This window comes from Cibotium barometz, chromosome 9, assembly GCF_041138505.1.
Source record: "Cibotium barometz isolate CiBa-2024 chromosome 9, ASM4113850v1, whole genome shotgun sequence".
Lineage (NCBI taxonomy): Eukaryota > Viridiplantae > Streptophyta > Polypodiopsida > Cyatheales > Cibotiaceae > Cibotium > Cibotium barometz.
In genome coordinates this window covers 52,016,423-52,043,834 of record NC_141054.1, presented here as the reverse complement: position 1 = coordinate 52,043,834, position 27,412 = coordinate 52,016,423, and the positions used below count along the sequence as shown (strand labels likewise).

Sequence of the window (27,412 nt, the reverse complement as noted above, 5' to 3'; positions counted from 1 at the left end):
CTTGCTTGTGGGCTGGCCACCCCTTTTTTACTATTTTTCTGGGATTTTTCCGAGCCATTCTGGCATTTTTCCAGTTGGCCATGTCCAACAGCTCCAGTCGGCCTGTTTATGAGCTCCAGTCGGCTAGCACTTCCCCACTATAAATAGTGGGTTATGGCCTCTCATTTCTCATTCAGTCTTGTACATATTTTGCTCCCTCACTTATGAGACTGACAGTGTCTCTTGCTTGGGACTGTTTTGGTTCAGTATATTCAGCATAGTTTGCTCCATATCTCTCTCTCTCTTGCACTCTTTGTTCAGCACATTCTAGTGCCACTCTGCTTCCGCTCTGTGCACTCTTTCATGGTATCATCTCTCCTGGTTTAGCAACCTTTCTGCTGCCCCAGATTCAGCCCTGTTTTCAGCACCTACTCCTCTGCGTTTTCTTCCAGATTCATAGCTTTTGCTGCTGCGTTTTCTGGACAGCACCCTGCTGGTCGCTTTTCCTTAAGATTGGCTTCACCAATTCAGCCATCTGGCTCTTATTGATCAGCGTTTCATTGCCCGCTTGGAGATTGGACTGCAGGCGACCTGTTTTCTCCAGGACAGCACTTGTTCACTGCTGCGTTTTCCTCTCCAGTGGCCCTTTCCCTTTGCAGAGGGGGCTTGTGGTGTTGCAGGCTTTGGTGGCACTCTTGGTACCTATGGAGGACACCTTTTCTTCAGAGTTTGTGCATTTCTTGAGATTGAGCTCAAGCTTTTGTGATGGTTGCTCCCACTTCTCTTCATATGTTTGCTGAGTTTGCCAAGTTGGATGGTTCCAACTACACCCTATGGAAGGTGAAGGTGAAACCGGCCTTGCGTGGCATGGATCTCTGGGATTGGCTTGTTACACCGGCCAATGCCACCCCTCCCACCCTTGCTTCCGGTGGTGTGACTCAGGCACAGATTGATATTTGGCAGTTGAATGATCGATGTGTTTTCTCCTTCTTGATGTTGAACTGTCAAGATGCCGTTCTCTCTCATTTGCGTACAGTAGATGCTGCACATGAAGTTTGGAAGGCTTTTGCAGATCTCTATGAGATTAAGTCTCCGGGTCGAATTTTGGCATTGGAAAAGCAACTTATGAACTTATCAGTTTTTGCGTTTCCATCTTTATCTGCTTTCATCTCGAAGATGAAAGATCTCTGGGACGAGCTTGCTGTTTGTGGCAAGGACATCTCCACAGAGGATATGGCTATTCGGCTGCTCTCCAAACTTCCAGAGAGGTTTGATGCATACTTTCAGTCTCTGGTTTCTTCTCCTCATCTTGTTCCAGTTACTTGGGAGGAAGTTCTTCCCTCCGTTATGCAGATTGAGTCTCGCTTTTTGAGGAGCGGACTGGCACCTCCGGTGGCCCTGATGGAGCTTTGGCAACACGAGATAAAGGGAAGACCCAACAAAAGAAAGGAAAAGGGGGTTCTGACAAGAACTCCAAGGATTCCGATAAGGATAAAGACAGCAAATCTTCAAAGAATAAGGACATTGAATGTCATTATTGTGGCAAGAAGGGTCACAAGTCACCCCAATGTCGCAAAAAGAAGCGTGATGAAGCAGCAAAGAACTCTTCCTCAACGGCGGTGTCTCAACCCAAGAAGGATGATGGCATTCTTCTCTTAGCAGGTACTAGGCGTATACTTGCTCTTGTGACTTCTCAGTCACGGTCTTGGATTGTTGATAGCGGTGCTAATATTTGTCCTACACCATGACCCCATTGTGAGCCCTAGTCCAAGGACATGTCTAGCACGAGCAGCGTCCTTGCCTGCTGCCAACATCTGGCAAGCCAACCACCATCTGGTTCCGAAAAGCTCGCCGCAGTGCATCCACATTTAAGTGGCCAAAACGAAAGTGCCATAGATCTTCGACCTGAGAACCTGTCAATGAGGAGAGTGCAGAGAGCTTGTAGATACCATTCTCCACACCGCCTTCCCAAACAACTTGGCCAGTCTCATGGTCCCGTAGAGCAACTGAATGCTCCTCAAATTCCACCCGAAAGCCAGTCTTGCATACTTCATGCACTGACAGAAGATAAAAACCAAGAGCAGGGACATAAAGAACACGGGAGGCATGCTTGCCGTCGGGAATAATCTCCATCCGGCCCTCACTGTGTATCGGAATGGTGGAGTTGTCGCCAATGAAAATGCGACCTGATTGCCGTTTCAGATCCAAAAAGAAGTCACAGGACGAAGTCATGTGCCTGGAAGCACCACTGTCAAGAATCCATTCCTGGGTATCCTTTGCGGTGAAGCCAACTGCCTCCTCGCTTGAAGACAATGAAGCATCGGAGTCCATCATCTCTAAGTGCACAAATGCAGGAGTCTTTGCAGCTGAGGCTGCAGAATCAGCACTCTTCCCAGTCCGCTCAGGACACTTCCTCCAATAGTGGCCCTTCTCGCCACAATCATTGCAGGACCGCTCGGCCTTCAGTTTCTCTCATTCTGTGTCAGGCTTCTTCTCAGAAGACTTCTCCGGTGAAGCCTTCCCTCTGCCCTTGTTGTTATTCCGGCCTTTCGGCCGTTGGCCAGTTAAGGCCTCCGAACCTCCGCTATGAGGAGGGTTCGTGAATCGTTCCTCTTGGTCCAAGACAATGGGCACAAGCTCCTCCCAGGTAATGGTGTTGAGCCTGCCACTAGTAATCAAAGAGTAGTAGAAAGCAGAATACTGAGTAGGCAAATGGGACAGCAAAGTAATGGCCATATCTTCTGATGATATCTCCTTCCCATCTCTCTCGGTGACGGAGTCGGGGTGCTCTATGTCCAGTTTGTCTAGGTCTCCTCCTGGCTCTCAATTCCTCTGCTCTCTGTGCGGTCACCCCACGTGGTACATCAGCTGGCACTGGCATAGCTCTCTGGAAGAAATTTGTGAGGTGGGACTGTCTCCCACCCCTAGTGGGAGTGGGTGTCTGGAGGAGTCTCTCTCGAGAACTATGAAGCTCTAGTAGTAGTCTGCCAAGCTCGCTGGTCCGAGGCCTCCATCAACTGATGTAGTGAAGAGTGCTCCTCAAACAATCCTGCATATCTATCTCTGACCCCTTGGTGGGCTCTACATCTACATACAAAGTGATCCTCAGTCTCCACCTCCTCGCGGCACAATCTGCATATCCGCTCGGCTCGTGGAACCCGTGCCGCTCTCCCAGCCTCTTATCTCTAGGTGATGTGATGAGACTCGTAGCTGTCCAATAGCAACGCGAGAGCTGTGTGGCATGTATACATCCATATACTGCGGTTGATGTATAAACCCATCCCCTGAGATGCTCATAAAGTGGTCTCTGTAATACAGCATCTTCGGTGGTAGTGGGCTCTCTGGTGCTGTGCATGTCTCCTGTATGTAGCGCTGCCATATGTCCTGTCTCATCACTCTGTTCCGCTCATTTGAGAGAGAGGTAACCCCGTGGAGCAGACTGATCATACTAAAAAGGTGGCAACCGCTCAATGTCTATCCCATGATGTGAGAACCACTGTAGCATCTGTGCATACCAAGATCCAGTGTGTCCAGCCTCGGCCAGCTGTCTGGATGCCTCAAAAGCTGAGCGGGATAATCTCTCCGTGTGCATCTCCCTCATCTTGTATATAAAGGAGATCGTCTGGAACAATGCCTCCACTGCCATAGGTGGTGCAGCAAACTCAGCTGGAACAATGTCGTGCGGGACGGATGGTTTGCTGCGTATCATCCTCGAGAGCATCAAGATCTGTGGTCTCTCCAGCTGTACCCATGTGGAGGCTGCAAGCCCTGGTGCCCCAACCGCTGTTGCATACATCAAGGCTGGTGTCACTAATGTATCAAAGAGCCACCCCTTCGTGCGGGGTTCCTGAAAATGTGCCTGATGACACTGACGCTCAAGGCCAGCAAGAGCTGCATACCCCCGGGTCACTCTGTCTCGGACTGCCTGAGCCATGGAGAAGCGTCCAGCTGAGCTAGTAAATGTGATGCCAAGGTAAACATAAGAGATCACCACCTCGACCCGCCCTCCTGCTAATGTGAGAGTAGTGTGGCTCCTGACTGCGGGTGAGGTGTGGAAGATCATAACCTTGGTTTTCCCAAGGTTCACTGTGAGACCCTGCTTTGCGCAGAAGTCATCAAGAGCCACAAGGTGTCTTTGAAGCCCAACCTGTGTGTCGGATACCAAGACGATGTCATCAGCATAAAGCATAACATGGACAGTAATACCTGATAGCTCAACCGCAGAGCCTCCTCCCTGTGTGATGTAGTAGACCACCTTATCAATATAGAGCCCAAAGAGCGTGGGGGAGAGCGAGCACCCCTGCTTCACTCCAATGGTGCTAGCAACTGTGTCGGACAAGCCTCCTGGCCCCTGGGCATCGGACTCTCCCAAAGACTTGCTCATATAGCCTGTATATGCCCCACATCATGTCTGAGGGTATGCCTAGTGTCTGTATAGTCGCCGAAAGAGGCTCTCTCTGGGCACAGTATCAAATGCCTTGCGGAAATCCACAAAGCAACGATAGAGCCGTTGTCTCTGTGCCTTGGCTTGATCAATCAGGCACCTCAATGTAAAAATGTGGTCGATGGTCGAGAAGGCTCGTCGCGAAAGCCTGCATGGCTTGCTGCTCTCAATCCTGTATGATCTGTCGCCCGTCCATGTAGGAGTCGGCATATGGCCCTCCTAACCATAGGTGGGGTGAAGAAGGTGGAGACTGTGGGGCATGGCTCTGTGGGCTGTGGTATAGGGGGCTGTGCAGGCACATCATAGAGTCTCTTTGCATATGTCTGCTGGGTCTGAGGATCGGTAATAGGTGTGGGAGGACGGGGCTCTCTGAGTCTCCTCTAAGCAGCAGCAGCATCTCTGCTCATGAGCATGTGATATGTGTCCCAGTACTGAGCCTCCTCATAAGCTCGCCGTTTACGGCGGGTGAGAGTATGCATCCTCCTGCCTGCCTGTCTCTGGGTGATCTCCCCGCGAGCCCTCATTAACGTTTGACAAAAGACAACAGGGGTCTATTGGACTAGTAGTTCATCGATGTGCACACTGGCATATGTAAGCCTAGCGATGCATGCTGTGACAAACTCAACCACGTGTCCAAGAGATAGATATAGAGAGAGGGGAGAGATAGAAGGGAATAGGGATCTTGCACAGTAGTACAGTACACCACATCGAGTGGGGAACAGGCCCCGCCTCCTTTGAGGAATTTATTTAGGAACAATCCACGGGCACGTTGGCTAGGATCAATACAATCAATGAATACAAGACAAAGTGATATGCCAATGTAGGATATCCAAGTCGATTTCAATGTCGCACGAGATCTCTGATGCTGAGCACACCACGGGGATGACCCGCAAGTATCTCTCACCAGGCTAGTACCAAATCTAATATCCAAATCCAATGAATCCAAGTCCAAGTCCAAGTCCAAGTCCAAGTCCAGATCCGAGTCCAAATCCAAGTCCAGATCCTAGTCCAAATTCCATGTTCATGTCCAAGTTCCATGTCCAAGCTCTATGTCCAAGCTCCATGTTCATGTCCAAGTTCTATGTTCCATGTCCAAGTTCTATGTCCAAGCTCATATCCAAGTCCAAGTTCAAATCCAAGTTCAAGTAGTCCAAGTTTCCATGAGTAATCTCCACGACTACAACCTTGTCGATGAAGAAAACCATGGAAAAGCTCTTTCTAGCAAGAAAACTGATATAAAACCTGTTTTAATGGTTTTAGGGCGATAAAAACCTTCAAAAAGCAATTTTTAGGGTTTTTTGAAATTTCTATTCGTACATGTCCGTATCGCTCCGTACATGCGTCCGTATCGCCCATGCATATTTCCATACAAGTTTAGGGTTGACCGTACATCTGAAAAGCAAGTTGGAGAAGGTGTTGATGGTGAAGAAGAAGCTCTCCATGATCATAATGATGCCCACACACACTCCACGATCTCCTTCAATCTTCAATGATCTTTCTCATGGTACTACAAGAGAAGTCTAATCCTTTTTATACTTGTAAGAGACCTTGCTTTTTGCCAAAAAGGCTTCATGCTTTTGCTTTGCCTTTATATGCTTTGCTTTTCTCTTTTTGTCTTTTCTTTTGCTCTTTTTACTTTTATTAATAAAATATTACTCAACTTTTGGTGCTTTGCTTTTCTGGCTTTAAGGCCTCGCCTTTTGGCCTTAGAGCTGCTTTTTGAGAAAGCGCCTTTTAGCTTTTTGGTCTGGCACAGTCTCCTCTTTCCAATGGTGCCCTTGGCTCGCGGTCATTTTTTTTTTCTCGAGAAAAGATCCTTTCATTAGTTATAAAAAAAACCCACTGGGCTACAAAACCCCTCTCTTGCTCATAAGAAGGCAGAGCAGAGATCCAATCAAAGCAGCTAGGGAGACTCTCCCTAGGTGCAGAAAAGTACAAATAGCTGAGAGGCTATATCATACAATAGGAGGGGGGAAAATCCAAACAGGTGGCTTATAGTGCCAGTGGGGGCTACCCGCGTGCAGAGTATAGAAAGGGCCGCTGCGCCAAGTTGTGTGGAAGGCCTGGTGTCGCAAGATCGCTCGATCCGAGTCGCCCCGGATGCGGTCATACTGTCCTCGCAGGGTGTGAATCAACTCTTGCCAGATAGCCCGAACAGTCTCTGCTGGTGGCTCTAGTCTCCCCTCAAAGGCCCTGAAACAACGGGCTCTCCAGGTGAACCATATGGTGAGGTTGCTGAGGAGCTCCCATCGTATATCCCTCTCCTGTGTCTAGCCGGCTGTCAAGAAATCCGGTGAAGGAACAAGGCGAGGCTGGCCCCCAATGAATCTGATGGCCTGGCTGTCCTGCTCCGTCTCGTATCCCAGAGCTGGCCCTGACGAAGTCGACCAAGCAGCGGCTCCCCACGTATACATGCCCTCTGGAGAGAGGGGGGCCGAAATGCGCAGCATTCTCAGCCAAATCTGCTACGCCTGTGGACATTGTTGGGGTAAAGGCATAATGCCCACCCTTATAGTGTGTACAAGCCCATAAGTTATAGTACATAGTACACTTAGTACTGTTAATGTACTAAGTGCACTATGTGTACTAGTGCAATATACATGTGTGATAGGGGAGTCACACACTCATTCCCATGAGTTGACTTATCCCCACAACTCTTTCTCTCTCTCCCTTGTTTTCTCTGTGTATGTCTCCCACACATGAACTCTAACTGAAACCCTAATTCATCTCTCCCATTCAACTGGTATCAGAGCACAGGCAAAGGCAAGAGCAATTGAGGACTGAATTTCAGTCGCATCTGTTGGGTAGAGTCGCTGCAAAACAATACAGGCTGAATTGATGATTGTAGCTTTCGTTTCAGCACTGTAGTAACCTGCAGAAGCTGAGGTAGCGAGGAGGCCAGCGCATCACCCCCTCCCATGAGGAGTAGCTGTGGTGCGTGTACTAGCGAAGCCCTGGCTGCAGCGCAGGTAGCCAATAGCCAGGCGGAAACGTCGTAGGCAGCAGGCGTGTTAATCGCTGAGCGAGCGCATCGTAGCGTAAAGCCACTAGGCAGGCGAGCTCGAGCGGAGGCGACGTCAACAAAACACCCGTAGCGCGAAGGCGAAGGTGGCGGGCGTTGAATCATTCGCGGCAACTGGGCGTGCATCCATTCGTGCGAAGTCGTCGGCTGGCTACAAGGCGTCAACAAGTCGTCGGCGGGCAGCTCAAAACTCGTAAATCAAACTCCCCGCCTCGCTATTCGAAAGCTTCCCGTTTCTCTCTCGCCCCCGATCTCCTCGGCGCCCATTCAAAAAGCAAGTTCTTGGTTCTGCTGTTCAGATGCCTGCAGCCCGATCGAGAGGAGGATTGGCTTGTCCAACACGTTTTCCATCATCAATCGTCTTTTAATGTTCCATGCAGCCCAAGCTCCTTCAATTGCCCACCTGCACAACAGGAGCATCATCACCCCCTTTTCCTGCAACAAAAACAAAAAATCAGAAAATTACAAGGTATTTTGCTTCAATTTTTTTTTGGGACTTGCAATTGAGCAGGTACAATTATCAATTGAGCAGGTACAGGTGCCGAATTGCTCAATTTCTGAGCGAAATTGGCAAAATTGGGTGACATTGGTCACAATCAGGATCAATTTGCAGGAAATTGGATGTCGAAATTTGGGGCTTTTGATGTAATTGTGCAATTAAACATTCATACATGCTGTATGATGTGAGAAATCGCACATTTGGGCAAAATTGTAGCAAATTGCAGTGCAAATCAAGGGGCTTTTGTGCCGATTAAGTTGATTTGCATGCAGGCACTCGCAGTTGATGCTTTGGGCAACGTGTTGATGCCTGTTAAGCACTCAATGTGCCTGTAAATCAAGGGGCTTTCATGTATTGGATGTATATGTGGCCAGGGGGAAGCATCGCAAAGACTCTGGATGCCTTCATGTGCGTCAATGTACCATGTATGATCAGCAATTGATCTTAAATCAAGGGGCTTTTCAAGATTTTATGCTTGTTAAGCTTGGCAAAGCAGCAGGCAAGACATTTATGCCTTGAATCCTCAGAAATCAGCTTGCAGTCAAGGGGCTTTTGCCCAATTTCTGTTCGGAACTGTTGTATGCAATGTTCGGGACTGTAAAAGTCTGATTTTCACTCATTTGGACAGCCAGGAGAGCATTTATTGCTACTGTACTTGCTGGTACAGATTTGGCACAGCTTTGTGCAAGTTTTGGCATGGCTGTAAATTGATTTGAGTGAGGAAAAGGTTCAATTTCAGCTGCTGTACTTGTCGGTACAGGTTTGGTACATCACAGGTGAGCACTAAGTACTGCTGTACAGTACTTTGGAAGGGGAACAGAGCACATTTAAGGAGCTGTCCTAAATCTGCAGCAACCAGATTTTGATGTTTTCATCACATACAGTGGGAGAAAAGTTGCATTTGTGCTTCCGCAGTGGGAGATAAAGCTTGGGAGAACAACTGTGAGCACTTTGTGTGCTTTTGGTGCAGTGTTTGCACACTTGCAGGGAGTCAGGCATTGACAGGTTGCATATTGCTATGGCAACCACCACAGGTGAGAGCTCTTCATTGCTTCACATCAAGAAGCTTGAAGGCTCACATAACTATGATATTTGGCAAACCCAGTGCTATAATGTGTTGCTCCAGAAAAAGCAGCACAAGCCTATCAAAGAAAGGCGTGTGATGCCTGCTTCTCTTACTGCTGAAGAGTGGGAAGATATGGATGAGCTGGCAAGATCTACTATCATGTTGTCTGTGTCAGACTTATTACTTTTCAGCATTCGTGAAGAGAAGACAGCTTGGGGAATGTGGCAGAGATTGCAGGACTTGTATGCCCAACAAAGTGCCTCAAGCAAAGTGTATTGGTTGAAGAAACTCATAGGTCTTCAGATGAAGGAAGGGGCGTCTATGACAGCCCATCTAAATGAGTTTAATGGTATTGTCAGCCAGGTCATTAATCAAAAGTTGGCAATGGACGATGCAGATGTTGAGGGTGCTCTTCTTCAAGAAGAGATGAATAGGAAAAACAACTCTGTTGGAAAGTCCAATGCAATGAATGCACGTGGGAGATCCCAACAAAGGGGAAAAAGCCAAGAACGGGGAAGGAGCAAGTCTCGCTCCAAAAAGGATTTGGAATGCCATTATTGTGGCAAGAAGGGACACATTAAAAAGCAATGCTACAAATGGAAAAATGATCAAAAGGAAAAGGGAAAAGGCAAAGACAAAGAGAAAGATGAAGCCAAAGATGTAAAGCCAAAGAGCAAAAGTGGAGTCAAGATTGAAGAAATCAATGTGTCACATGTAGGTGGCAGGGAGGATGAGGTCCTATTTACGTCTTCACTTGATGCCCATTCACTTCTTACAGGTGGTCATGGTATGCACTCATGGATCATTGATTCAGGTGCCTCCTTTCATGTCACAGGTTGCAGAGACTTGTTTGTCAGGTATACTGCTGGCAATGAAGGAGTGGTTTATTTGGGTGATAACCATGCATGCAAGATTCTTGGCAGAGGTGATGTGAGGCTTGTGTTTTCAGATGGCTCACAGCTTATGCTCCATGATGTCAGGCATGTGCCTGAGATCAAGAAGAATCTGCTTTCTACTGGACAGCTTGATGATGCTGATTATGTTACCACATTTGGTCGTGGAAAGTGAAAGATTAGTAAGGGCTCACTGGTTGTTGCCAGAGGCTCTAAGGTGGACACTCTTTACTTTATGCATGCAGGTGTTTGTCACCATGCTAATGTAAATGCAACCGAGCTGCCGGAAATCTCTATGTGGCATAGCCGGTTGGGACACATGAGTGTCAAAGGAATGGAGCAATTGTCTCGTTTGGGTTACTTGCCTTCTCTAAAGTTTTCAAGTTTTCAGTTTTGTGAGCATTGTATATATGGCAGGCAACTGCAGTGCCCCCACAAGAAAGCTCTTGGACAGAAAGATGCTCAGTTAGAGCTTGTGCATACAGATGTATGTGAGATGCCTCAACTTTCTTTGGGAGGGGCAAAATACTTTGTGTCTTTTATTGATGATGCCACACGCAAGGTGTGGGTCTATCCTCTTCGTTTGAAGAGTGATACATTCTCAGTGTTTCAGAAGTTTGTTGCTCTTGTTGAGAATCAAATTGGCAAAACATTGAAGGCTTTGCGTTCCGACAATGGTGGAGAGTATATGTCCAAACTGATGCTAAAGGCATCAAGAGGGAGCTCTCTACTCCTTATGATCCTCCACAAAACGGGACAGCAAAGAGGATGAACAGCACCATTCAGGAGAAGGTCCGTTCTATGTTGTCACATGCTGCGTTACCTCATGGTTTTTGGGCTGAAGCTGTTATGACAGCCGTTCACCTTATAAACAGGTCACCTAACACGAGGCTTGGTGGGAAAGTGCCAGAGGAAGTATGGACAGGGAAGCCTCCGTCATACAAGCACTTGAGAGTGTTTGGTTGCGTTGCGTACGTGCACATACGCAGGGAAATGCGCACCAAACTTGATCCTAAGTCTCACAAATGCATATTCCTAGGATATGGTGACAGAGGTGAAATGGGGTATAGACTTTGGGATCCCGTGAATAGAAAGATTATACGCAGCAATGATGTCATTTTTGATGAAACATGCATGTATAAGGAGCCTGCAAGGCAACAGGAGCCTGGCAGAGTCATCTTTGATGATGATGGACATCATGGACAACAACAAAGGGCTGTAAATCAGCCATTACAGTAGGAAAACCAGCCCTTAAATGGTGCTGAAAATGGTCCAAATGGACAGCTAGAGATGGCAGAAGATATCCCTATAGATATACCACAGTTAGAGGAGATACCGGGCATGATATTTCAGCCTTATGGTATGGAACAGGAGCCACCAATGGGTGATATGCAGGTTGGACAGCAACCTGCAAATGATGGTCATTGGGTACGGAGGTCCACAAGACCCTCCAGAGCCCCTGATAGGTTTGTTCCAGGGGTTGACTACTTGATGCTCACTGACTGTGGGGAGCCCTCATGTTATAAGGAGGCTTTACAGAGGGCAGACAAAGCTCTATGGGAGCGTGCCATGAAGTCAGAGATGGATTCTCTGCACAAAAATGGTACATGGAAGTTGGTGCATTTGCCTGCAGGCAAGAAGGTTTTGCCATGCAAGTGGGTATACAGGCTCAAAGTTGCACCAGATGCAAAGCCAAGATACAAAGCCAGGTTAGTGGCTAAGGGCTTCAAGCAGGAATATGGAGTGGACTTTGAGGAGATCTTCTCTCCAGTGGTCAAAATGACCACACTTAGAGCTGTGTTAGCTTTGGTCGCGCATGATGATCTGGACTTGATTCAGATGGATGTGAAGACTGCTTTTCTTCACGGTGATCTCCATGAGGAGATATATATGCAACAGCCAGAGGGTTATGCAGTAAGTGGAAAGGAGAAGCTTGTATGCAAGCTAGAAAAGAGTCTTTATGGGCTCAAACAGGCACCAAGGGAATGGTATCATAAATTTGATACATTCATGAAATCCCAGAAATTCAGGAGAAGTGACATAGATCACTGCTTATACACCAAGAAAGCTTTGTATGTTGATGATATGTTGATTGCGGGGAAATCTCGTAAGGAGATGGATGCCTTGAAGCAGAGGCTGCATCAAACCTTTGATATGAAGGATTTGGGTGATGCAAATCACATTGTGGGTATGCGGATACTTCGGGACAGAAATCAGCATGTGTTGTATTTGTCTCAGAAGGAATACATTGGCAAAGTTTTGCAGAGGTTCAATATGGACGGGGGGAAGAAAACTAGTACTCCTTTGCCTCCATATGTGAAACTCAGTGCTATGGACAGCCCACAGTCAGATAGTGGCAGGGCTGATATGGCCAAGATTCCGTATGCTTCAGCTTGTGGCAGTCTCATGTATGCCATGGTTGCTACTAGGCCGGACATTGCATTTGCAGTGGGAGTGGTTTCTAGATACATGGCCAACCCTGGCAAGAAGCATTGGGAAGCAGTGAAAGGTGTCATGAGATACCTGAAGGGCACACAGGATATGTGCATTTGTTTTGGCAAACAGGATTCATTAGTGCATGGTTACACGGATTCGGATTATGCCGGTCATCCAGATAACCGGAAGTCTACTACCGGTTATGTGTTTACATTCACAGGAGGTGCTGTGTCATGGATATCCAGGATGCAGAAGTGCACTGCCTTATCTACTACAGAGGCCGAGTATATTGCAGCCACAGAGGCTTGCAAGGAGGCATTATGGCTATCTCGGTTAGTGGTTGATTTGGGTTATACAGGGGATATTCCATTGTTGCATTGTGACAGTCAGAGTGCCATCCAGTTGGCAAAGAACCCTGTCTTTCATGCAAAGACGAAGCATGTGGATGTGAAGTATCACTTCATCAGAGAGGTGATAGAGAACAAGCAAATTCAGCTTGTTAAAATTCATACGGATGACAACCCGGCTGATCTGTTGACAAAGAGTTTGCCTCCGGAGCGGTTTGCTCATTGCAAACACTTGATGGGCATTGGATGAGGCCAGTTTCAACCTTGATATGGCCTTGTATATTATCATGTACATGCTGATTTTTTCTTTTCCTTCATTTAAGGGCACTTTGCCTTTAAGTGGGAGGTTGTTGGGGTAAAGGCATAATGCCCACCCTTATAGTGTGTACAAGCCCATAAGTTATAGTACATAGTACACTTAGTACTTTTAATGTACTAAGTGCACTATGTGTACTAGTGCAATATACATGTGTGATAGGGGAGTCACACACTCATTCCCATGAGTTGACTTATCCCCACAACTCTCTCTCTCTCTCCCTTGTTTTCTCTGTGTATGTCTCCCACACATGAACTCTAACTGAAACCCTAATTCATCTCTCCCATTCATACATTCCCATAGGCAATGTCTCTGTGTCTCCAATGGGTGGCTGCATCGGACGTAGGCCGGCGGAAGGCCACTGTAGACAAGCCAGGTGTAGACAAGCCAGGTGCCAACTGCAGAGCCCCTGTGGGCAACCAGCCACTGGAAAGCCGAGATCCTACGTGCCTATCTGCTAGCCCAGAGCCTGGTCCAAAAATCCTCCAGGAACTCCTGTGAGAGTTCGTGAAGCCGCCAGTGCTCCGATGCAGCTGGAAAGACTGTCCTCCTCACAGTCAAAATATGCCTCGGCCCTCCCCAAACGAACAGTGTACTGGAAAAAGGTGATCTCTGTGGCCTCGGGGGACGCATAAGGATCATGCCACTCGTACTCGCCAGGGTCCCACTGGAGCCGGGCCAAGGGGTGCGCAGCATATGCCCATATGCGCCAATCACAGTCCACATCTGCAGGGTCTGGATCAATATGCCACTTCCGAGAAGCGGCGGCCACTACCCGTATCCTCTGAAAGATGCACTCTGCAACCAAAGGCGACTCCGCCTCTACTCTCTGAAGTCTGCCCTCATCCTGTATCTCATAGTAGAGGCATCTACCATCCTCAGTGCAAGCTCTGACAGCAATACCACTCCTCAGTGAGTGCCTCCTGAATGTCATCCCTCATAATCAGCCCCCCTCTGAAGTGACTCAGCCTCTCCGCTTGGATCTCCTCCGAGAGCTGCAAAAGGCCTGCCAATCTCCAAAACTGCGCGCTGGGCCTGCCGCCAATGGTCCCCAGGCTAGACGAGGCCGAGAACCCAGCATATGACCCTGCTGTGTGCGTACTGCGGGGCTCCAGATGAGCGGCTGTCTGGCCCGCTCTTCATCACAAGTTGGAGGTCTTTGAGAAAGCCCCGGTCTCGGCAACTCCCAAGCTCGCAGGATACTCAAGGCAAATCTGTCCTCCCATCCTCTACTGAGGCCTGTCCTCCTCATCTTTGTGAAGATCCACCGAATCTCTGGTGCCCAAGTGCCCCTTGCTGGGGGAGCTCTAGCCTGCAGCAGCCGCTAAAAAGAAGCTCCTTCCAAGGCTCATCGCCTGGAAGCAGCCCCCGAACAATAAGCTTCCCCAACAAGGCTCTACTTTGATCAGCTGGATCTATAATGCCCAAGCCCCCCTGGGCCAGCGGAAGAGTAATAACTGCCCAAGCAACCTTAGTCCGGGCCGGTTGACCATCCCGCCCAGACCAAAGAAAGTTCCTGATCAGCCTCTGTACCTGGCTGATGCAAGAGCTCAAGAAAATCCAGCAAGACGTGATATACCACATAGTCGCTAAAAGCACCTGATTTGTCACCACCACTCTCCCAGCCAAGGATAGCCGAGCTGTACTCCAATATAAAAGCTTCTTCCGAATGCTCAGAAGAAGCGGGGCGATCTGCTGCTCAGGTGACAAATCAAGTCCAATCTGGCATCCTAGATACCGCACTGCTGTGCCAGGAGGAATTCATCTAAAACCCGGGTCTGGGCTCCATGCTGGAGCAGTGGAGCGGGAGCGCTATCGATCCAAAAAGCCACTGTCTTGCGCCAATTGATCAATGCTCCCGAAGCCACACCATAAACTTGTAGCAACTGCTCTGCCCTCTGTAGATTGGCCTCTTGGCCATGCAGAAACAATCCCGTGTCATCAACAAGCTCAGAATCGAGCAGGTCCTCTCCCCAGACTGGAAGCTGGAGTCCTCTCAAACCAACCTCCTCCACTGTCAAATACATGCTCATAGCCTCTGCAAAGAAAAGAAAAAGGAACGGGGCGAGAGGGCATCCCTGACGGACTGATCTGGTCAACTCAAAACTCGGCCCCCGTCCTCCTGCCATCAACACCTGGCTACGAGCTGTGGAATATAGAGCCGCCACTCCTCGAATTTAGTTTGGCTCAAAACCCAGGCAAAGCATAGTGCCCTCTAGAAAACCCCAATCGACTCTATCGTATGCCTTCTCAAAATCGAGAAGCATAACGACCAAGTCCTCACCGAGAAATCTAGCTTGGGCCGTCGCCTCCCAGAAGGTGAAAATGTTGTCAAGGATACTGCGCTCCTTGACGAATCCTGTCTGAGTAGCATGAATCAAATCCCCAAGGAAGGGTTGGATCCTCAAACTCAAGGCCTTTGCTAGGACCTTATAGACAGTATTGAGGATCGTAATAGGCCTCCAATGCCGAATATCATTTGACACTCCCTCCCCCTTGGCTGCGGTGAAGGTCGGGGTCTCCTACGAGGGCAGGCCTTGGCCAGGTGGCCGACCTGCCTGCATATAAAACACTGGTTCGAGAGCCCCGAAAACTCCACTCTGTGATCGATCCAACCCCGCCCCCCCCCCTATCCTAGGTAACTGAATGACCTTCGGAAGGGAGGAGATGTCAGGAACCAAAACTCTGACCGAAGGAAGGCCAGTTGCTCTAGCCACCACTGAAGCTACTCTGGGGCCAATCTCAAGCACCGAGCCCACCAATGATCCTATCCTAGAAAGGAGCGGAAGATACTCGCGACGAAGTCCAGGAAAGCAAACTGTGACATGGAATAGGCGCTCTCCCTGCTCGGCCGCTGCTGGGTCGAAACCATGCTGCCAATGTTTGAAGAAGGCCCGAGCGCCCTTGATGTCAAGGGGACTCATGGCTAGGACCTGGGCCACGCTCTAGGCTGTCTCGAACTCAATCTGGTAGTGACTGCGGCCCAGTAACTGAACGTCCAGGATCTTGCCCACATCTGCAAGAAGGTGGGCCTGGAGAAGATCCCCGGATCTCCCCTCTGCTGGGGCGAGTGCCAACTATACGGCAAATGGTGGAATGTGCCTGGAGGCGTTCCATCTCTGCGGCGAGGCTCGCTTCCTCTTCTAGCGAAAGAGAAAGCTTGATGGGGGTATCCTCAGGGGCGGGCGAGGGGGCTGCGGAAGAGTCCCTCTGAGGTGGGGTGGGAGGAACCTCCATCAGAGTCTGAAGGGCTGAGTCGAGGGCGAAGCGAAGACGGAGGGTCCCGCAAGAAACAAGCTGCACGAAAAAGCGGAGCGGGGAGGGGAAGAGGGGGAAGGGCGGGAGTCAGAGGGGGAGGGGCGGAAGACAGAGGAGGGCGGAAGACAAGGGGGAGGGGCGGAAGACAGAGGCGGGAAACGGGCAGCGGGCAGCGAAAAGGGGGCGGGAAAAAGCGCGAAAGGGGGGCAGGGGCAGGCGGGGGCGGGACGCGGAGGAAGGGGGGAGCAGGGGGCGTGAAGGAGACGGGGGCAGGCGGGCAGGGGCGATGGGCGCGAAAGGGGGGGGCGGGGTGTGCGAAGAGCACAGGGGCGTGGAGGGGGGGGTACGAGCAGGCGGGGAGAGGCGAAGGCTCAAAGGCGGGGAGGGGGGGGTGCGAGCAGGCGGGGAAGGGCGAAGGTAGCTCGAGAAGGGGGGGAGGGGGGGGCGAAAGCTTCGGCTCGCGGTCAACCTTGTTTGACTTTTTGCTTTTTCTTGTTTTTTGACCAAGAATGGTGCTTTTTCTTAAGCAAACCTTATGGACCCTGTCTTCATGTCTTCTTCCACCTGTCTGATGTCCGGGCATGGGTTTCATCATGTGAAATAGAGCTAGGAGGGCCAAATAGTTACATTCCCTCCCTCTTATATCACAGTTATCCTCAACTGCAGACTGCAAGTGTTCCAAGCCTGTCCATATCTTCCAAGTACATCCATATGTCCTTGGTATATCCATATGTTCCTGGTACATCAAGTACATCCACATGTTTCAAGGTACATCAAGTACATCCATATGTTTCAAGGTATATCAAGTACATTTATACGTTTCAAGGTACTAGTCCCATCTGGTGAGCTTGTGCATGTGGTCTTTTTCCATATTTGTGGAGTCATCTGCTCATCTGGCAACATCTCAATGCCTTTTCTTTGACCAATAGCTTCTTCTTGGCTTGCCACATGTGTTAGAAAAAAAATAAATGCATACTTACCTCTTGCAAAAATTAGACACGAGCTAGTCAACAAACAAGTATGCATCATTCGCGTCTACTGGGTATTTCAGGTACTGGCAGGAGCCCAGTGGACTATCACATGCCATAAATCCAAGCATTGTCCACGCATCAAAAACAACACACAAAGTCAAAGAAATTCAAACATACATCAGAATGCAATGCACAAGTAATGATCCTCCTGTTCATGGATTATCCTGTCTGGTTTCATTGAAACCGTGTTGAGCCATTTGGTCACTAGGACCGCTCAGACTATCCTCAAGGCCATCTAGTCACTAGGACTGGCCGAGAGTTCATCAATAGTCATCTGGGCCATCTAGTCACATTGATCGCTCGACTATGAAATCCAATATAGTCATATGGGCCATCTGGTTGCAATTACTGCCCGATTGTGAAGTCCAATATATTTGGCATCGTTGCCGTCCAATGGGTCATTTGGCATCGTTGCCTCCCATATACAAATCTCATGGGTCATGTGGTGTTGTTGCCACCCATATACAAATCTTGCTCCTTGGGCTATTCGGCATTGTTGCCTGAAAGAACGGGTACTATGCTGAGATACCCACTCAGAAATGCTATAAGAACTATACAACATTGTATATGGACAGCAAGCATGAAGGAGAAAAGAAGATCACTGTTGAATATCACCAGAAAAGGTAGTACATCATGTGGAGTAGCATGAGGGAGGTCCCGTAGATGCTGCCTATCACTGCAGAAGCTGAAAAATGAGATGATCTGAGGGAAAAGGGAGCCAGCCCTTTTATAGTACCTCAGTATGCTAGTCGGCCAGCTCTAGCAGGCTGATATCATGGCCGTAGCAAAAAATGCTATAAAATGCCTAAAAATACCAAAAATGGTATAAAAAATACTGATTGATCTTTGCTAAGATATGCCCATTGCCAATGCAAGGCTTCATATGGAGCCAGATACAAGCATGAATATGCATGGGAAAGTCCATCTGGGGATGAAATAATTTCCAACACCTCCTCTTCAGCGCCAGATGGGTGGACCAACTCCGGCACGCTGCAAAAAATCCTCCAAAGAGTCTGAAGGAACAACCTCCTCATAAGAGGCACAAAGCTCCCGAAGATATGGTATATTTGAATACCGAGAAGGTCTCCGGAAGAAGCCACGAGAAGATCGAGAAGATATTGAAGACGAAACAATAGGATCAAGCTGGGGAGAGAAGCCCTCGGGAGATGGAACCATAGATGGCTTCGAAAAATGTGGTACCTCCTCTGCATCTGCAACAACAAGTATCGGGACCAAAGTAGAATCCTCCTCTGAAGAAGAAGGAAATGAAACAACCATTGGAACAAACTGACCATCAGTGATAGCTGAATTTGCCAGGTTCGAAGTAGGAACATGCTCCAAGATAGTGGAAGATACCTCCTCTGAAACATAAGAAGGAGAAGCAACTGCCAGGAGAAGCCGCCAAAGTAGGAAGCTCCAGAATATGTGAGGATATCTCAACAAAATCATCCACTTGCACTGTAGAAGAACCATTATCCTCTCCTCAAAGAGAGGAGAGAAAATCTGCAATAATATCATTAGCATGTAACAGCACAAGAGAAAGAAGATACTCATCCAAAGGGATTAGAGGAAGTGATAAGGTCTCTATCAGAAACTCCTATAAATAATCCTCTAGGGCACTGACTTCTGAATCAGAAGTCTCATGTGTGACCACCATGATGGACTCATCCTGCTCCTGTGAAGATGAAAGAACAAGGGGATCATAGACAGCAAGAAAAGCCATCTTAGCATGAGACTTCGTACTCTCCTCTGTCATTGGTGAAGTATCTGAGCCATCTGTCGTGGGGGAAGTGTCTGAGCCATCGGAGGAGGACTCTTGCTTTGGCTTTAGCTTTGCGAGACGCAGCTTGTCGAGCAAAACATTTGGCCTCTGAATGACCAAGTCGGCCACAATACTCACAAGATTCCTTCATCCTAGAACCCTTGATGCTGTTAGAATTGTCAGAATCGTTGTCGTCAGAAGATGACTTTGTGGTGACTTTCAGCTTGTTGTTGTTGGAGTTCCCTTTTCCGCCTTTGCCTTTGCCCTTGCCCTTGTTAGAGGTAACAAAAGCAGACTCCGACTTGCCAAGAAGTTTATGGATGGGATTGTCGATGGTGCTCCCGTACTCCTCAAGTTGCAACTTGATATGGGAAAACTCTCCAATCTTCTCAATGAGGTTATCTGACTCCGTGATGGTAAGCTTCTCCAGATCTGACTCTAATTTGGCAATCTTCACTATCGAAACTCCCCCATACCTCCTCTGGATCTCTGTCCACATCCGATGAGCATTAGTCCGAGAAGAGACAAACTGTGCCTGTATGGATGGCGTCACGCAATGGATGATGATAAGACGAGCCCGAGCATCCGATATGCTTCGCAAAGCAGGGTCCACCAAGTGAGGTGTGGAGATAGCCATCCACACACTGGCTCCTTCCAGCAACAACTGAGTGTAGAAAGACCAAGTATGATGGTTGGTTGTTGTAAGCTTCATGGAGTCACTGACTTGGGGAGGATTGTAGGATGGTATGTGGGCAGGGGTGGGAGCAAGACCTGGATGAGAGAAACTCAGAGAGGAAAGATTGGGAATAGGAACCACTTGTGGAGCGGCGGGAGAAGGGGATCCAAGCTATGATGGAGCGGGAGAAGAGATAGGAGAAGGAATGGCTGTAGAGAAGTGGTCTCATGAAGCCATGTTTGCTGAAAAAAACAAAGTACCTCCTCTCAAGCTGTGCACAGCAAGAGAAAAAAGAAAGAAAGGGGAGGGAGGGTGGGAATCTAAAAATAGAAGAAGCAGACTATCTCAGGGTTCCTATCCTCGGCACCTATGAGGAGGGTTTCAGCTAATAACAGTAAAAATGCAGAAGCTATGCAGAAAACGCAGAAGCTGTGAAGAAAACGCAGCCTACAGTAGCAAGAAATTGCAGCACTTGAGGCAGTCCCGAGTGAAAACGCAGCTCCACATGAAAACGGAGGTTACTGATGAAGAAACGCAGCAGTAAACAGCTCCTATATGCTGTAAACAGTCAACAGCAGCTTGGGAAAAGAAAACGCAGGTCCCTGTAGATTTTCCCCTCTCTGATACTATGAAAGAATGGGTACTATGCTGAGATACCCACTCAGAAATGCTGCAAGAACTGTACAACACTGTATATGGACAACAAGTATAAAGGAGAAAAGAAGATCATTGTTGAATATCACCAGAAAAGGTAGTACATCATGTGGAGCAGCATGAGGGAGGTCCCGTAGATGCTGCCTATTACTACAGAAGCTGAAAAATGAGATGATCTGAAGGAAAAGGGAGCCAACCCTTTTATAGTACCTCAGTATGCTGGTTGGCCAGTTGTAGCAGGCCAAGAACATGGCTGTAGCAAAAAAAATGCTATGAAATGCCTAAAAAATACCAAAAAATGGTAGAAAAAAATGCTAAATAATCTCTGCTAAGGTATGCCAATGCAGGGCTTCATCTGGAGCCATATACAAGTATGAATATACATGGGAAAGTCCATCTGGGGATGAAATAATTTCCAACATTGCCACCCGACCAGAGCATGTCCAAATAACCATTATAAGCAGAATAATGATCAATTCCAATCCAATATATATACTGTAAAGAGGGCTAGAGGTATGATCCCTCCCTCTTGAATCTGTCTTGATCGCAAGACGTCCATATTTGCACTTCAAATACATTTGGACCAACCACTTCTTCAATGCTCATAAGCTCGAAGTATATTTGGATAGTCCTAGAAGTACTCCTCTGGCATCCATTTCATGTCCAAAAGCGAATAACTCTTGAATTACAAGAGAAACTTTCTGATCAATGTCTTTTCTCTTTTTCTCACAAAATGAAAATCAATCTGTTTTGGCTCTTCCACCGTGGTTGATCCTTAAAAATAGGCTCCTCTGGGGGTAACCTGTACATGGTTTCAATAAACTGTTATGGAAGGCATTATGTGTCCTCCAATGATCTGAAAGGTCGAACCGATGATCTTCTTGGTAATCTGAAAGGTCCATATATCATCATTCCCTGACTTTGGCAATCCAAAGATAAAATCCATAGCAACTCTTCCATAGAACATTCAATGGGTGCAATAATCGTGCTAGCTTTTGTTGGTCAAACTTGTCCTTCTGATAAACCAAACATTCTCGAACATATAACTGAATGTTCTTTCTCATACAAGGCCAATAAAAGTAGCTCTCCAAAGCTTGAGTTGTAGCCAGTATGCTTCTTTGCCCTACGTAAGGTGGAGCATGGCTTTTTTTTTGTTCACTTTTGGCCTCGAATCCTTTGTCACATAAACGGGTTTGCATCATAAGAAAAACCCTTTTTGATGACATAGAAAGTCACCAAATCTTTATTTTGTAATCTGTTCCAAAACATCTTTGAAGTCTTCTGTGGTGGCATAAAGATGCCTCAACCTCATGGTTCAGGGCTCTCCGAGATAATGCATTTGCTCCCTTGTTGTCTTTGACATTCATAGGCCACAGCATGGCCTTTCCACAAAAAAAGTCTAGAATATCCAACACTGGTCCTTTGCTAGCATAAAGTTTCAATGCTTCAAAAGGATTGTGTTTCAGCTTTGGTCCACAAAGATCCCATGGCTTTATTTGTCGAAACATGCAATGGACTAAGCACCACTGCAAACCATTTATCGAATTTCCTGACCATGAGAAATCGTCTGAACTGCTGAAAGTCATGGTACTCTTTTGATGACCATGGTTCCCATCCTGAAGTCCTAGATCGGCCTCTTAGTTATTCCCTTCATGAGGCCCTTGGTCTCTCTCTGCTCTTGACATGGCTGTGTCACCCCAAGAAAGTTTCTTCAAGAGAAATCCTGCTCTGAAGCCCAGCGAGGTGTGTCATGACAGACTCAACCACGTGTCCAAGAGATAGAGATATAGAAAGACTGGAGAGAGAGAAGGGAATAGGGATACACCACATTGAGCGGGGAACAGGCCCGCTCCCTTTTAGGAATTTATTCAGGAACAATCCACGGGCACGTTGGCCAGAATCAATACAATCAATGAATACAAGACAAACAGATTTCCCGATGTAGGATATCCAAGTCGATGTCGATGTCGATGCCCGAGATCTCTGATGCCGCGTACACCACGGGGATGACCCACAAGTATCTCTCACTGGGCTAGTACCAAATCTAATATCGAAATCCAAATCCAATGAATCTAAGCCCAAGTCCAAGTCCAAGTCCAAGTCCAAGTCCAGATCCGAGTCCAAATCCAAGTCCAGATCCTAGTCCAAATTCCATGTTCATGTCCAAGTTCTATGTTCCATGTCCAAGTTCATATCTAAGTCCAAGTTCAAATTGAAGTTCAAGTAGTCCAAGTTCCCACGAGTAATCTCCACAATTCCTACAACCTTGTTGATGATGAAAACCATGGAAAAGCTCTTTTTGGCAAGAAAACTGAAAAACTTGTTTTAATGGTTTTTGGGCGATAAAAACCTCCAAAAAGCATTTTTTAGGATTTTTGTTTTTTTTTTGCTCCGTACAGCTTTGTACATGGGTCCGTATCGCCCATGCATATGCCCATACAAGTATAGGGCTGACCGTACATGTGAGAAGCAAGTTGGAGAAGATGTTGATGGCAAAGAAGAAGCTCTACATGATCATAATGATGCCCACACACACTCCACGATCTTCTTCAATCTTCAATGATCTTGTTCATGGTACTACAAGAGAAGTCCAATCCTTTTTATACTTGTAAGAGACCCTGCTTTTTGCCAAAATGCCTTCATGCTTTTGCTTTGCCTTTTTATGCTTTGCTTTTCTCTTTTTGCCTTTGCTTTTACTCTTTTTACTTTTATTAATAAAATATTACTCAACTTTTGGTGCTTTGCTTTTTTGGCTTTAAGGCCTTGCTTTTTGGCCTTAGAGTTTCTTTTTGAGAAAGCGCCTTTTAGCTTTTTGGTCCGGCTTAGTCTCCTCTTTCCAATGGGTGCCCTTGACTCACGGTCAACCCTGTTTGACTTTTTGCTTTTTCTTATTGTTTGACCAAGAATGGTGGCTTTTTGTTAATCAAACCTTATGGACCTTGTCTCCATGTTTTCTTCCACCTATATGATGTCCGGGCATGTGTTCGTGTGAAATAGAGCTAGGAGGGCCAAATAGTAAAACCAAAAACTGACGGCAAAGTAGTCATAGAAAGAATGTAAAACTTGAGAGAGAGAGAGAGAGAGAGAGAGAGCTAACATCTCTTTTTTGTTTTGAAACATTTTAGAGAGTGCTCGGTGAGAGTCTTTTGGTGGTAAGGAAGATAGAGAATGTGCAGACTGGACCCAACAATCGCCCAAAGCTTGCCTGCGTGATAGCAGAATGTGGGGAGATGTGAGCATGAGACATGAACACATCCACCAAAATCATTATGCTTACTAGGGTAGGATGCTTACTTTTCCCAAGACTCAAAAATATCAAGCCAAGACTCACTTGAATGGCACTTGTGAAACATCAAGTAGTGGTAATGACAGAAAAAGAATTAGTTATATGTATATACTACGGCTGACATTTCTAGGATACAAAATTTTGTGACAGGAAAGTTCTGCCTTTCTGGAAAATTGCACTGTTGCATACAGATTTTGGAATGTCTGAAAGCGTGTATTTGTGGCACCCTTTTGTGGAAAGGTCACAGTAAATACCATTAATCTGAATTTTCCTTGAGATATGCTTCTCCCAATGCAGTCTAATGTTTGCATCTACGCCCTTGAAGGAGATGTCGAGCACCAACTTTGACATCATGTGGGTCATACACTGCATGATGGGCATACAGCCATGCTTGCAATGCACACTTATGTGTATGTGAATGTAAGTAGGTAGTCAATTACCTAAGTGGTTTGAAGCAAGGGCCTAAACAATGTTAATTTTTCTTTGCGTATTCATTTTGAAGTCAGTAGTTTTAATGTTTTTACGTGATTATTTGGTGTCCGTGGTTCTAATGTTTCATCTACTTTAAAGAGATGATGACCACCAGATGTGCTACACAGCATGGTCGTGCTTGCAATGTACATTTTTGTTCGGTTTGAAGCACTCCATGTAGGATGCAATATGATGATCTTCCAAAGGGTAGGCACCATGCTTCCCTTGCTGATACTGCCAACTTGCTCGACTCCCTTGCTCAGCTTCCTTGCTCAACAAGAACCCTGCCACTGCCTCCTACGGTAGTCTGAGCGAATGTTTGCGTGTTTGGGCATTGTAAACTTTTTAAATCCTTACTTTGCATGCAATTATTTGTACTGGTTCCATGAGTTTTTCAGTATAGACACCTATTATATTATTGGGCTTTCAGGAGAGCTGCTCCTCGTGATTCTTGGCATGCTCTTCTTGTCGTCATTATTGTTAGCACTCATGTAGGGATGTGGGCTTTCCATTGACAACGGGGAGGAGGCTTTATTTTTGGTGTACATATCGATGTGATGTATTCACATAGATAAACTTTAAGGTGGCTATTTGTGCTTGCAAGTTTATTGTTAGTCGAATCCCCAAGTAGAGAATGTAAGAACCCAAAGGAAGCACCGGAGCAAGTTGTATGGCTCGCCACTTGGGTGAATTTTGTGTATGTGACATAGAAAAGAAATAGATGAGGTGCATGTCTTACAAAGATTATATAAGACTCACAATTATCTGTGTATGATATGGTCATACTTTGTGATTGTACAACGGTGGAGTTTAATGTCGACAAACCCTTGCACAAAAGAATACATATTATCAATGCTGTCAATGTACATTAATAATTATCAATGTACAAAAGTTTTGTGCGAGAGCTCACTCCAAGTGATTTACTCACTTTTTGAGCATTTAACATCACCTCCTATTGAAACACAATAGTGTTTAATGAACTAGCTTCTATGGAGATATGTATTCAAATATTAGTTTTAAGAAGGCTTTTTAAAATTAAAAGCGAACTTACTTTATCCTCTAGACTCTTTCTCTTGTTATAGTTGCTGTTTGCTTGTTTCCCACCACCTATAAATATCTCCTTCTCTCCAAATATACTTAGTTCCATTGAACTTTAAAGGTATAATCTCATGGTGATACACATGAATAATGCACTTTATGCTTTCTTATTTCTCCTTTTTATGGCGTAGATTGCTAGTAGTCTCCAATCCATCAAACCACCTTCATACGAGGTGATAATTATGAAGCAATATGGCATGTTGGTCTTTAAAGCAACTTTTTAAAAAGCTCTTTTCCATAGAGCTTGTTTCTATCTCTATTATGCATCCTAGGTGCTCGAAACACTTTATTATACGTAGGTGTAAGACTTATACCTGAGACTCCAATGAAAGAAATTACATTATTTTCTTGTAAACAAGGATGTCCCTTATCATCTTTGAATATTTTTCCATCTTTCGCGATCTTTACATTATCATATAACCATGCAACAAACTAAGCATTTTTCATAGCAGGTATAAACTTGCTACAAGCATATTACTACATATATCTATTTAAAAGAGTGTAACTTTAAGATAGTATAGTGATGCCTACCTTCTTTTGACTTTGCAGCCCCTTGGATGTCATTGATCATTGTGTTGATAAGACCTGACAAATTCTTTCTTTGCACATCATTTTCTTTAACATTGTCACTATCTACATTCATGCAGGGTGTTCAAGTCAAGAGCTTACCTTAGCCCTGTTGAAGCGTGTGTTGTTGCCTTCGAGCCGTAAATGCAACTTCCCATTGTGGGTGCACTAGCTCATCCGTCGCGTCCTCACTCTGTTGTCACATTGGAATGTTCCTTGCCAAAAGGGGTAAAAGGAGAGCTTTCAATGTCTAGATGGAGGCAAGAAGAGATTGTCCTTCGCGATGGTTCTCTCTCATAAAAGATGGGAAAGAAAAGAGCTTAGGGAAGAGGGAATCCTATGATCACACCTACAATCATACCTATTCAAAGTAAGCAAGTAAGAATACAATAGCATGCAAGCAAGCAAGAAGAGGGAAGAAGGAAAACTCACAAGAAAACTATTACAAGGGAATGATTGTCTTTCTTATAGTAAAAAATCACACATATACAAATGGTGAGCTTTCACACCAGGCCGGCTTAAAAATGGTATGGCCTCTATTACTAGTCTTAAGTAACTATGTACACTAAGTTTGTAGACTTTTCCTATTTGACATTAAGCGTATGTAAGGCTGCTTTATATATTTCAATGCCGTCTTACACAAGTTAAGTGTCCATTCGTGCGGTAAGATGGCAAATTGTCTTATGGTAGGTTGGGCGGGTGAAACCATGTTGACCAATGCAGTGGTTAACATACCCTCCTTTCTAATGGTGACCATTTCCTCTCATCACTCAAGTTGGTGGTGACGTTGTTTGCTAGGAAGTGGATGGTCCATGATACATCGAGGTAAGTGGTATAGTTTGGAACCAATCCATAACTAGATGCACAGTAAGGTGACGGAAAGCTGTGGACAACCTTGATGTGTTAGCAGTGTGTTGAGGGCGGCATGGAAAGTGATAGTGATGTAGAGGTGCTTCATGCTAGGCCTCCATTGATTGTGGAAGTGGTGTAAACCCTTCAATATGAGGTAGCTGGGAGAAGTGGTTCACACCCTGTGATGGGTGGAATGAGTGCCAGGACCCCATGGAATGATTTGCATGGGTAGATGGAGGTTTGGAATGTCATGGTATGATGCCTAAATTCATAGCGTGATGCCAAGATACTGGGTTGTTGCTTGACGAATACATTACGGCCATGACAAGGTGGTGTTGGTGTTGAATTGGAATAGTCTAAGCAGAGGATATAGGCATGGAAGCTCATTGGGGGTACCTACAAGGTCAAGGGTTCTCTGGGCAATGGATCATACTATAGACGAGGCTTGTGTTCACCATGGTCTCAGAGAGTTGGTATTGACGAGGTGCATGTGTATTAGCTCATGCTTTGAGTTGCCTTGCCCAGCGACCAAACCTCTTGGCCAGGAAGCACCTCCTCTTCACAAGGCGACCAAACCTCTCTCTCCCCCCTCCTCTCTACAGGCAGCAGCGTGGCTAGGAAGCGCCTCCTCCCCACCAAAGGTAGCAGGCGACCAAACCTCTCTCTCCCCTCTACTCTCAGCCGAGACGATGACTTCGGGCGACAGTTGGGGGCGCTTGCGTGACTTGGGCGGCCAAGCAAGGTGAGGGGGACGT

At 46.6% G+C, this 27,412-nt stretch overlaps 1 protein-coding gene across 1 annotated transcript in view; it reads left to right on the top strand.

Annotated features, from left to right (window-relative positions):
- LOC147635691 (Cyclophilin-like peptidyl-prolyl cis-trans isomerase family protein) overlaps positions 1-23,947 on the top strand; it is a 51,881-nt gene extending 27,934 nt beyond the window's left edge. Inside the window, exon 7 of the mRNA XM_086803093.1 lies at positions 23,509-23,947. Coding sequence (XP_086659219.1) covers positions 23,509-23,619 — 111 coding nt within the window. The 3' untranslated portion in view covers positions 23,620-23,947. The remainder of the gene's footprint in view (positions 1-23,508) is intronic.
- The last annotated feature ends 3,465 nt before the right edge of the window (positions 23,948-27,412 follow it).